Source organism: Hyperolius riggenbachi, chromosome 9 (assembly GCF_040937935.1).
Source record: "Hyperolius riggenbachi isolate aHypRig1 chromosome 9, aHypRig1.pri, whole genome shotgun sequence".
Lineage (NCBI taxonomy): Eukaryota > Metazoa > Chordata > Amphibia > Anura > Hyperoliidae > Hyperolius > Hyperolius riggenbachi.
In genome coordinates, this window is record NC_090654.1 from 282,254,749 (window position 1) to 282,267,879 (window position 13,131).

At 45.0% G+C, this 13,131-nt stretch overlaps 1 protein-coding gene across 13 annotated transcripts in view; it reads left to right on the forward strand.

The window, feature by feature from the left end:
- The window catches only part of EVL (Enah/Vasp-like), a 230,518-nt gene that overhangs the window by 188,253 nt on the left and 29,134 nt on the right, over nucleotides 1-13,131 (forward strand). For 9 of the 13 annotated variants that reach the window (XM_068254686.1, XM_068254685.1, XM_068254682.1 and 6 more), the window contains 2 exons: nucleotides 5,077-5,135; nucleotides 9,487-10,353. In XM_068254686.1, coding sequence (XP_068110787.1) covers nucleotides 5,077-5,135; nucleotides 9,487-10,353 — 926 coding nt within the window. The remainder of the gene's footprint in view (nucleotides 1-5,076; nucleotides 5,136-9,486; nucleotides 10,354-13,131) is intronic. The other 4 variants (XM_068254691.1, XM_068254692.1, XM_068254693.1 and 1 more) reach the window with 2 other exon arrangements.

Consider the following 13,131-nt stretch of genomic DNA (forward strand, 5'->3'; position numbering starts at 1 on the left):
ATATAGCATGGCTGAGCGAGGTGCACAGTGGCAGTACACACAATGCTATAGAGCCAGGCTAAGCCGTGTACACAGAGTGTCAGAAAACACAATGCTATATATAGCGTGGCTGAGCGAGGTGCACAGTGGCAGTACACACAATGCTATATTAGTCAGGCTAAGCCGTGTACACAGAGTGTCAGAAAACACAATGCTATATATATAGCGTGGCTGAGCGAGGTGCACAGTGGCAGTACACACAATGCTATATATAGCGTGGCTGAGCGAGGTGCACAGTGGCAGTACACACAATGCTATATATAGCGTGGCTGAGCGAGGTGCACAGTGGCAGTACACACAATGCTATATTAGTCAGGCTAAGCCGTGTACACAGAGTGTCAGAAAACACAATGCTATATATAGCGTGGCTGAGCGAGGTGCACAGTGGCAGTACACACAATGCTATATATAGCGTGGCTAAACGAGGTGCACAGTGGCAGTACACACAATGCTATATTAGTCAGGCTAAGCCGTGTACACAGAGTGTCAGAAAACACAATGCTATATATAGCGTGGCTGAGTGAGGTGCACAGTGGCAGTACACACAATGCTATATATAGCGTGGCTGAGCGAGGTGCACAGTGGCAGTACACACAATGCTATATATAGCGTGGCTGAGCGAGGTGCACAGTGGCAGTACACACAATGCTATATTAGTCAGGCTAAGCCGTGTACACAGAGTGTCAGAAAACACAATGCTATATATATAGCGTGGCTGAGCGAGGTGCACAGTGGCAGTACACACAATGCTATATATAGCGTGGCTGAGCGAGGTGCACAGTGGCAGTACACACAATGCTATATATAGCGTGGCTGAGCGAGGTGCACAGTGGCAGTACACACAATGCTATATTAGTCAGGCTAAGCCGTGTACACAGAGTGTCAGAAAACACAATGCTATATATAGCGTGGCTGAGCGAGGTGCACAGTGGCAGTACACACAATGCTATATATAGCGTGGCTGAGCGAGGTGCACAGTGGCAGTACACACAATGCTATATATAGCGTGGCTGAGCGAGGTGCACAGTGGCAGTACACACAATGCTATATATAGCGTGGCTGAGCGAGGTGCACAGTGGCAGTACACACAATGCTATATTAGTCAGGCTAGCCTAAGCCGTGTACACAGAGTGTCAGAAAACACAATGCTATATATATAGCGTGGCTGAGCGAGGTGCACAGTGGCAGTACACACAATGCTATATATAGCGTGGCTGAGCGAGGTGCACAGTGGCAGTACACACAATGCTATATATAGCGTGGCTGAGCGAGGTGCACAGTGGCAGTACACACAATGCTATATTAGTCAGGCTAGCCTAAGCCGTGTACACAGAGTGTCAGAAAACACAATGCTATATATATAGCGTGGCTGAGCGAGGTGCACAGTGGCAGTACACACAATGCTATATATAGCGTGGCTGAGCGAGGTGCACAGTGGCAGTACACACAATGCTATATATAGCGTGGCTGAGCGAGGTGCACAGTGGCAGTACACACAATGCTATATATAGCGTGGCTGAGCGAGGTGCACAGTGGCAGTACACACAATGCTATATATAGCGTGGCTGAGCGAGGTGCACAGTGGCAATACACACAATGCTATATATAGCGTGGCTGAGCGAGGTGCACAGTGGCAGTACACACAATGCTATATTAGTCAGGCTAGCCTAAGCCGTGTACACAGAGTGTCAGAAAACGCAATGCTATATATATAGCGTGGCTGAGCGAGGTACACAGTGGCAGTAAACAATGCTATATATAGTGTGGCTGAGCGAGCGGTGTACTACTGTTCCCAGCAGCGACACACAATGACTGGGGGGGACCCTGGCTAGCGTGGTTGGAGAGCGAACTACCCTGCCTGCCTACCCAAAGCTAAACCCACAGACAAATGGCGGAGATATGACGTGGTTCGGGTATTTATTTACCCGAACCACGTGACCGTTCGGCCAATCAGAGCGCGTTCGGGCCCGAACCACGTGACCCGTTCGGCCAATCACAGCGCTAGCCGAACGTTCGGGGAACGTTCGGCCATGCGCTCTTAGTTCGGCCATGTGGCCGAACGGTTTGGCCGAGCACCGTCAGGTGTTCGGCCGAACTCGAACATCACCCGAACAGGGTGATGTTCTGCAGAACCCGAACAGTGGCGAACACTGTTCGCCCAACACTAGCTAGAGGACAGGAAGGTTTTATGGAGGAGCGAAGGGTGGGATGGTATCTGGAGATTAGTGAGGAAATGTATGGAGAGGACAGCTTATGGTGTGTGCTTTGTACGATAGGGCTGAGTTTGAACATTGGATCTTTTGGATAATTGGTAGTAAGTGGAAGGTTTGACAAAGTAAAGCAGCATCAGAGGAGCGGGAGGAGAGCTGGAGGAGATGGGCAGCAGAGGTAAGTAGGGATTGGCAGAGAGGGGCTGCATCAGACGAGCAGGAGGACAGGTGGATGAGGCGGGCAGCAGAGGTCAGTAGGGATTGGCAGAGAGGAGCTGCATCAGAGGAGCAGGAGAAGAGGTGGATGAGGCGGGCAGCAGAGGTCAGTAGGGATTGGCAGAGAGGAGCAGCATCAGAGGAGCAGGAGGAGAGGTGGATGAGGCGGGCAGCAGAGGTCAGTAGGGATTGGCAGAGAGGAGCAGCATCAGAGGAGCAGGAGGAGAGGTGGATGAGATGGGCAGCAGAGGTCAGTTGGGATTGGCAGAGAGGGGAGGCATTAGAGGAGCAGGAGGAAAGGTGGATAAGATGGCAGCAAAGATCAGTAGGGATTGGCAGAGAGAGGCAATATTCGAGGAGCAGAGAGGAGACAGGCAGCAGAGGTCAGTAGGGATTGGCAGAGAGAGGCAGCATCAGAGGAGCAGGAGGAGAGGTGGAGTAGACAGACTGCAGAGTTCAGGGATTGGTAGAGTGGGGTGGGAAGAGAGGTAGATGAGATAGGCAGCAGAGTTCAGTAGGGATTGGCAGAGAGGAGCATCATCAGAGGAACAGGAGGAGAGGTGGATGAGGCAGGCAGCAGAGTTCAGTAGAGATTAGCAGAGAGGAGCTGCATCAGAGGAGCGGGAGGAGAGGTGGAGGAGACGGGCAGCAGAGTTCAGTAGAGATTAGCAGAGAGGAGCTGCATCAGAGGAGCAGGAAGAGAGGTGATTGAGATGGGCAGCAGAGGACAGTAGGGATTAGCAGAGAGGGGCAGCACCAGAGGAGCAGGAGGAGAGGTGGAGTAGACAGGCTGCAGAGGTCAGTAGGGATTGGCAGAGAGGGGCAGCATCAGAGGAGCGGGAGGAGAGGTGGAGTAGACAGGCTGCAGAGGTCAGTAGGGATTGGCAGAGAGGAGCAGGAGGAGAGGTGGATGAGATGGGCAGCAGAGGTCAGTAGGGATTGGCAGAGAGGAGCAGGAGGAGAGGTGGAGTAAACAGGCAGCAGAGGTCAGTAGGGATTGGCAGAGCTGGCACTAGTCGTTTCATGTTGTTATAGGCACTGAATAGTTACTGGGATGTAGTAGGGAGGTCAGGGAACGGCTGCTTCCATGAGAACCTAATCACACAGGTGCTTAGTTTCCGAGCAGCGACCCTGATGATGAGCTTCTAGGAGTTATCTCAGGGGAAGCACTTTTCCTTCTGAAGCAGTTCAGCGGAGATGAGAAGGGATGAGCATCACTCTCTCCGCATCAGGAAGCTGATTTTTCTTCCCTAGTTCAGTCTGTTCCGGGGAGACAACTGTTTAATTTAGTTCACTGCAACAAATTGTTTCTTATTACCTCAGCAGCCTGTGCATTCCATGTTACCTGGAAGATGTATCGCTGCTGCTAATGGGTGCAGCGGGGGCTGAAGGGAAAATGGGGACATCTAGTGGTGATGCGGCTGAAATGCTCTTTTAACCCACTGAACATAATTAAATTTTAAAAGGAAATATTATATAAATATTATTACACAGATAGAGGTGATCATTACCATCTTAATAAAGAGCCAATAAAGCAATTAATGGAGGGCCCCTACTGGGCCCCTCTTTTCCAGGGGCCCTGGTGCGGTCCCTTCCTCTGCATCCCCCATTGCTATGCCACTGACTCATAGTGGTTTGCAAGAACTAACTATTCAGTACTTTTCACTTGCAGGAAGCGCGGCCTCTCATTGCCACTTTAAGGGAATTACAGCCCTGCAATTTTCTGTCTTTTTCAAGTTCTTATGCTAGGTTTAATCTTTTAGAGCAGAAATTAAATTCTGGTTTTCAGAGGCCCACAATCTGTAACAGAACAGTGGTTGTAGATTCAAGAGAAACTTAAAGAGACACTTAAGCAAAAAAAAAAAAAAAAAGATAATGAAATGATTGTGTAGCACGGATAATTACTAGAACATTAGTAGCAAAAAAATATTCTCATATTTTTTATTTTCAGTTATATAGTGCTTTTTATAACATTGCATAATTCTCTAATATTTGCAGTTTACACACTACTCAGCATTCTAAATGATTTTACAGAGCAGGCCAGTGAACTTTTGAACTGTTCTCTGCAGAGAAAAAAAAAAGATACAATGACTGACAGTTGACATAATAAGCTGTAGAAGTCAGAGTTCTCTGCGACTTTGAAAATCTGCTCAATGACTCTTTTGCATAGATAACAACTGGAGTTTCTTAACTCTTCCTGTACTGGAAACAACATAGACTTATGTCTCTGCTCCTAATGTTTTATTTCTTAGCTGTACTACACATACAAATCATTATATCATTTTTTTTTCCGCTTCAGTGCCTCTTTAACTGAATATAACTTGATGAATAAAATTGTTCATTTTTTACATCCATTACTTAAGAAATTATTTAGTCCTTGTTTCTCCCCTTGATTTACATTCTTAAATGTATTACTAATGGCAGAATCTTTACTTCTGGGAAAGTGCTTCACTATGGAATGTTTGATGTGTGTTCCGAAGTGAGCAGAAACAACTTCTGGTCTCCCAGAGTGCACTGGGGCTGAGCGCTGCATGAGATCATGGCCTGACCTCAAATACTAGCTAGAATGTGTGGTACAGCATTAATGGGTTATCCTTCTATCATTATGCAGGCAAATGATGGAGCAACAACAACGCCAAGACACTCTGGAGAGGAGGACATCCACCACAGGCAAGTGTGACCCTCTGTGACTCCAGTCTGTGTGTGCGAGTCTTAGAGAATGCTAACAGAATGCTGAACTAATATTGTGAATGTATGGTCACCAGATCCCTACAACTAAAGGTTCTAAATATACACAAGATTTTTTTAGGATAAAGTCAAAAACTGCTCATTGGGATCTAAATGGCATCCAGGGCCATTCCAATCTCCATAAGCGATCATCCAATGTTCATCAACATCTCACTGACCAATCATCTCCACTAGACGTTAAGTTGGAGTCCGAGCAGCCTACTGTGCTGTACCAGCTTCTGCCCTGACATCCCTGCATTCTGGTTCCCTGGGCCCTGGCACGTCTCATCACCAATGACATCATCACTTGTAGGACGTATGGGCATGGACTTGGGATTGGCAGACTGTGGAGAACTTCCACCCCGCTGCACCATTGTGAGAGGCAGAGCAAACAAAAAGGTGGCACACCTTACCCAAGAGGTGGGTGCAGAGCCTGTGGGTGCCAAGCCAAGGCACTGGTACACATAACAGTCACAATGTAGGTCCAGGATCGCACACCAAGTTCAAGATGCAATAGTCTACTTTATTTCTGTGCTGATGAAGCAATAAAGTAGACTATTGCATCTTGAACTTGGTGTGCGAGCCTGGGCCTACATTGTGGCCATTGTGAGAGGCAGTGCAGGGCGCCCGGTAGATGAAATTCTGGTGTTGAACACTAGAGACTGCCAAGAAAGAAACACAGAAGTACTGAAATAGTGTAGTATTTAGAGGCAAAAGCATATAGGTTTGAGAAAAATACTACTTACAAAGCTGGGTTGCTTAATAGGCAACTACGATATCAAGTATGTGGAGAATTCCGTCTCCACATGGATATAATGACTTCTTTAGGCCTTGGTGGCCGACACTCCACACTATATATATTGGTGCGCAGAGTCTGTGCGTCCCACCACATGAGACGCTTTTTTTGTTGACCTGTAGAAGCGGGCAGGTCCCACAAAACGAGTTGTCCTTTTTGTGTCCATTAAATTATAATTCCTTAACTTCTGTTTTGAGATAAGACCTCCTTCCCCCTCACATTGTGAGAGACAGATGGCAGCCATGGGCCAGATGAGAGAAAGGAGGAAGACCAAAATCAGGGCTGGATTTCTGGAAAGGCAACCAAGGCCTGGGCCTTGGACGGCAGCTGGTTAAGCGGCGGCTGGACATGGAAAAGGGATTGCTGCATATGGAAGAAGAGGCTTGAAATGGGATACAAAGGTTGCTAATAGGGAGCTGCTTTCCAAGGGGACCTGTATAGAACTGAAGGGGGCTGCTGTACATGAAGGTTAGACATGGAAGAGGGGGCTGCACAAGGAATAGGGGGAGGGGCTGTACATGAAGGTTAGACATGGAAGAGGGGGCTGCACAAGGAATAGGGGGAGGGGCTGTACATGAATGTTAGACATGGAAGAGGGGGCTGCACAAGGAATAGGAGTGGGGCTGCTGTACATGAAGGTTAGACATGGAAGAGGGGGCTGCACAAGGAATAGGAGTGAGGCTGCTGCACATGAATGTTAGACATGGAAGAGGGGGCTGCACAGATTAGGAGGGGGTGCTGCACATGAATGTTAGACATGGAAGAGGGGGCTGCACAGATTAGGAGGGGGTGCTCCTCATGGGAGGGAAGCTGCAAGAAAGTTGGCCTAGGGGCGGAAAAAGTACTGTATAAATCTGGCCTTGACCAAAAGGTTGGTAGCACACCAGGCTTAGAAACTTCTGCAGTAATATGAAGATGAGTGGGCGGAGCCTTGAATATAGCAGGTGAGTATGAAGCATTTTTCTATAAATCATTATCCCCCCAGGGTGACAGCGTCCTTGCCTCTTTATCCCATCTGCATTGTAAACAGCATATGTAATCTCATAATTGTATAATCTGTGTTTATAGCTCTATGTTTGAAATGATGTCACTGGCACCATAGCTTCATTCATTCCCTAAAAGAATAATGTGATCAGTAGATTGATGGCAATCCAATGTTCGCTTTATTAGACAGCAGCAGAAGGCGCAGTGCAAAGGTTAATCGTCTTAGTGAAGTAGTAGTATTGATTACAGGTACATTTACTCAGAGGTAGACCCCGGGCTTATTAAAAGCGATCGAAGTAATCCATACATGTTTGTGGTTTCGTTGTGTGTTTTCTGCAATGCGTTTGAAGTGACAGGAATCTGGAAGCCATTTACTACCTACTACTTTTTGCCATAGTGGTAAAAGCACCGTAAAGTCCTAAAACTGTGTTTAGTAGCAGTACAGAATCTGCTTGTTATTACCCTGTATGCCTTCTCTTGTGTCTTATCCAGCCATATGAAAATCCTGCAGTACAAACTGAGTAGTGGAGGCGCAGCTGAACTTGCTGACATGTGATCACTCTTAACCTCTCCCTTCTGATGACTCATGCTGTCAGGTGAAGAGAAAACAGCATGACTCATCAGAAATAATAAGGCAAGGAGTAAACGGGTGCGTGTGTCAGTGTAAGCAGGTTTGAGTGACCTGTAGAAACTTCACATGACTGGATAAGACGGAAGAAAAGATGTCCAAGATGAGAAACAACTCCTGTTTCAGGATAAAACAGTGTACTGTATTAATATGCATGGATCCACTACATGGTCACTTGCCTGAGTGTTGTACTGATCCTCTGTCTCTAATGTGAAGTCACTGAAGTAGAACAAGCACACAGATATAGATATTCCGACTTTACCAACATGTAGTTGAACAGGCAAAAATCAGCACCAACAAATCAAAGCACCTAGCAGCAGATCCATTTAACGAATAGCTGTGTTGATTTTTTTAGTTATTTGCTAGCCCCAACTTTTGCCCCCTTAATACTCTAAGTGTGCCTGTACATTAGTTGTTTTTGCGGGCCGATCGACTTTCCAATCCAATAATTTTATTAAATTGGAGGAAAATCTGTGCTGCAACATGGCGACCCCATTCATTTCTGTACTAATTTGGTTGTCAGGATTGATCCAGCTTGGCGGAAAATCTCGGTCTAGGGCTTGATCGCACTGTGCAGTGGCCCCCAGCCAGTACCCCGCCCCAAGTGTATGTGTATCCCTTCCCCCCGCCCGTGTGCAGTGTCACTACATGTGCAGTGTCACGTGTTACAGGCCATCACAGTGACGTCAGACATTGGAAGAGGCCAGGATTTACACTGGTGTGACAGGTGAGCTTTCAACACTGCACACTGGGCACAGAGGGGACACCTATATACTTGAGGTGGCAGCAGTAAGATTTCCGATACATTTCATGCTGAAATATATTGAAAATCAGTGTCCAGTGTGTGAGCAGCTAATAGATCCCTCTTTGATCAGGTTCGATCAATGGTGGGATCTATCTAATGGTCGATCATGTGGCAGATCGACATATGTATGGGCACCTTAAAGAGGAACTCCAGTGAAAATAATGTAATTAAAAAAAGTGCTTCATTTTTACAATAATTATGTATAAATTATTTAGTCAGTGTTTGCCCATTGTACAAGCTTTCCTCTCCCTGATTTACATTCTGACTTTTATCACATGGTGACATTGCTACTGCTGGCAGGTGATGTCACTGGAAGTAGCTGCTGCTTGCTTTTTTTGGCTGTAAACAGCTATTTCCCACAATCCAACGAGGTTCACAGACAGGAAACTGCCAGGACCATGGTCCTCACAGTTTCCTGTAGGAGGGGTTTCACCACAATATCAGCCATACAGAGCCCCCTGATGATCCGTTTGTGAAAAGGTAAGGATTTCTCATGTAAAAGGGGGTATCAGCTACTGATTGGGATGTAGTTCAATTCTTGGTCACAGTTTCTCTTCAATTCAACACACACTGAGTTACCAATAGGGACTAGCCATGAGTTGTTTCTTGATAAGAACAGAAGTGAAATTTTACATTTAAAAATATGCCTAAAATGTATATAACATTATGTATCACAATTCAATTTTAAGACCATTTTAACCACATTTGAGAATAAGTTCACTGACACTTTAAAAGGCGGGATCACACCTAACCCCTCCCTTCTGATGACTCATGCTGTCTAGGTGGAGAGAAGACAGCATGAGTAATCAGAAGGGAATTCATATACTTTAGAGCTCTGTATTTTGCTCATCTCAGCCCCAGTAATGGTCTAATCCATGTCTAATAGTTTTGGAACAAAGGAAGCATGAGTGTTATCTGCATTCAGTTTGTGGTAATACCATTGATGCATGCCGCCATCTTTTTTATGTTCTGTTTCCATCTGTCTTTCCATCCCAGCTTATTCTGTTTATTCAACTTTATTTGCTGCCCTTGACAAAATGCCCATTATGTTTTCTTTCCTTTTATTTTCTCTTCTTTTTAGTTTCTACCCTTCAGATAAATGTCTCTTCCTCTCCTTCCCACTGCCAGTCTCCTCCTCCCGGCTACAGTAACTATGGTGCCCCGCCTGCGGCCGGCGCTGTTCCCCCGCCATCTTACGCCAAAGTTATCTCTACAGCTTCTCAGGCCGCTGAGCCTTGCTATAAAGCTGTTCCAAAGCCCTCGAGCAGAAGCAGTGATTCCCCAGAGGTGCTGCGTGGCCTGTCTGGATATGAGCCTCCTGCGCCCCAAGCTTCCGCCTTTTCTCCGATATGGCCGAGCAATGGGACTCTATCCCGAAGCGTCAAGCAGATCTCTCTGTCCCCACCACCCGCCTCTGGCATCCATTCTCCGTTACCTCCTCACCAGTCTGCCAAATCCCCTTCTGTGTCCTACTCCTCTCGTTCCTCTTCTCCAGGTGTGTCCATGGTGTCTCCGGTGTTCCACCAAAGCGTCTCCCCACAACCACTTATTCCAACAATGCTTCCCTTGATTCCTGATCCCCAGAGTGTCAGGATCCTAGGAGGTGCAGAGAAAATGGTCCAAAAGCCCAACGTACCTCAACTAGGCCCAGATGACCAAGCCGAAGAGCATCTAGCTACCCAGATTCCATTGATCTCCCCAAGAACCCTTGTCAAATCCAATGACCGTTCTTTCCTGTCCTACTTAGAAACTGTTCCTCTGGCTCAGATGCCCGTGATTGCCAGTCCCACCGGCACACTTACCTCAGCCTCCTCCCAGCCCTTCCACCCTTCCTCCTATGCTTCATCACACTTTGTGTCACTACCTCCCCCGTATGGTGCTGTTCCTGACATGAATTTGCCCAAGAGGACCACACATTACATGACTTCATCAGCCATTTCCCAGTTAAGTAAGTACCTGCCTATTAGTAAAAGCATCACTACAAAAGCAAAAACAAATGTTGTGTCTGATTTTCTAAAGATATCATTGCAGAACGTCACGTGAGCGATTATGGAATCCTGACCTAGAGTTCTTATAAATTGTCTGCTGTTAGGTGGATCGTATTGGACTAAAGTGAGGAAAACCAGACAGAGCCCGATAGTGTCAACACTTGTCTAAAGAAATCAACACAACATTGGTTCCCACATCCCTAATAGTTTGATCTGAAAGAAAGGAGAAGAGCTAACTTATGAAAATAGGACTTTAAATTGACATTGGCCTCAATTCACTAAGCTTATCTCCTGTCTTTAATAACTCTTCTAGAGTTGTTACCATGGTGATAAGGCATGCAGTATTCAGGAAACATTTTACCTCAGGCAACTCTAAAGTTAACTCTTCTGTCTTTAAGTTAACTCTCCAATCCTTAAAATAACTCCAGAGTTAAAGACAGACTGTTTATTAACTGTGTGTGAAAATAACTACAGAGGAGGTAACTTAAGGAATGAAGAGTTAAGATAACTCTCTCACTGTGTGGAGGTAAGTTTTCTCTTGCCTGATTATCTCCAGCATGATCTTAGTGAATTGAGGCCATTGAATTTAACAAAAAACGAATGATATAATGAATTGTGTGTGTAGTACGGAAAAATAATAGAACATAAGAAGCAAAGAAAAGAGTCTCATATTTCTATTTTCAGTTATATAGCTTTTTTTTTGCATCATTATCTAATATTTGCAGTTTACAAATGACACTCAATATTTTAAATGATGAAACCGAGCAGAGCTAATGACCCTTTGAACTTTCCTGCAGTAAAACATTAAACAAACAAAAAACAGTAAGAGACCGGTTGAGATAAGTGCTTCAGAAAACAGCACTGTAGCCAACCCCAAGTTGGGTTGGAGAGCTCAGAGAGGTTCTTTTGCATAGATAGCTGAAGTTTCTTAACTCTTCCTGTGTTGTTCTATTTATTAGCTGTACTACACATACAAATCATATCATAAGTTTATTTTCACTTCAGATTGCCTTCAAGGTGGAACAAAACCAATAAAAAGGTGTGTGGGCATTCATTTTTATTGGTTTTGTCCCATTTAAAGTCCCATGTTCATAAGTTACCCTATCTCCTTTCTTTTGGTCTATAGTGAGGCTTATATTTTTGTGACCCAAAGGGAACCAGTGTCTTCACCAAGTTTTTGACTTTGAATAGTAAAACATTTTTTCACATACTGTGAAATTACACAAAGTTTCAAGGAGGATAGGTTAGGTCACTGGCACTTTATAAGGGAATATCTAACTAACTGTATTGTGAATTTAATATCAGTGTTTCCGTCCAAAAATATTTGTTCGTTTTACATAAAAAACAAAAATGTTTACTGACAAGTCACGTTGGTTAAAAGCAGCAATATATCACACCTTTTGTTTTTACATTGTGTTTCGTGAAACAGATGTTTACTTCCTCAGGAGAAATGCCTCAGCCTCAGATACGTGGCTTAGAACACTGTCCATAGAGGGATTCTTTTGTTTTGTTTATTTTTTGTTTCCTACAGGGTTTTTAGCAATATGGAAACGGATTGGCACTGAGATGCTAATAATTCAGACTGTATGCAAATTTTATTTAGCTTGATAAAGGACCAATCAAATAAAGCAGCTGCCGCCTTGGATTGGTCCATTTCCAAAATGCATTCATTTGCATACATTTTGCACCAACTCAGAATTTTTAGCACCTCATAGACCACTCCCAATGATAGGCTATGGGTCAGAAGAGAGGCGTGGCTTCAGCCACTGAAGCAATCACTCTCCTCTGACACTGCCCATGTGACCAAGTGGGGGCGTGTTTCAGACTGACTGGGAATGAGCAGACAGTATTCAGTTGCTCAGAATGTATTCTTTGATTTGACAGCTTTTGTTATTCAGCAGAAAACCACGTTTGTTTTACAAAACTTTTTTTGCATGATTCATTTAATTCATTGTTCTGTCAGATGAATATAGAATCGGTGGTTGAAGTTGGGCTTTAACTTTACATGTACAGTATATGGGGACCGACGTATTCTTTTTTTCCACATTCTGCCTAGAATTTTCCTTTAAAGGACAACTGTAGTGAGAGGTATATGGAGGCTGCCATATTTATTTCCTTTTAAGCAATACCAGTTGCCTGGCAGTCTTGCTGATCCCCTGCCTCTAATACTTTTAGCCATAGACCCTGAACAAGCATGCAGCAGATCAGGGGTTTCTGACGTTATTGTCAGATCTGACAAGATTAGCTGCATGCTTGTTTCTGGGGTTATTCAAACACTACTGCAGCCAAATAGATCAGCAGGGCTGCCAGGCAACTGGTATTGTTTAACAGTAAATAAATATGGAAGCCTCCATATCCCTCGGACTACAGTTGTCCTTTAAAGCACAACTGACCCAAGGCAAAACTACCTAAGTTAAGCGCAGAGTTATATTCATGCTGGGTCCACAGTGCATTGTCCGTTTCTCTCCTCGTTCTCTCCGGGCTCTGGAATTGCTCCTTGAAACATTTTTCTTTCTCCTAAATTAAAATTTTCAGGATCGGAAGAGGCAGGAGTTAATGGGGTGGGGAAGAGGCAGGGTGATGGGAGGGAACATCACAGAAGACCTGCCTCTTCCTGTCTGAAAATTTGACTTTTATCAAAAGTCAAATTAGACAAGTAGTGATTATTTTGGGGAATAAGGGGAATGGGGAGAGTAACGGACAACACACAGTGGTATCTGGATCCAACATGATCATAC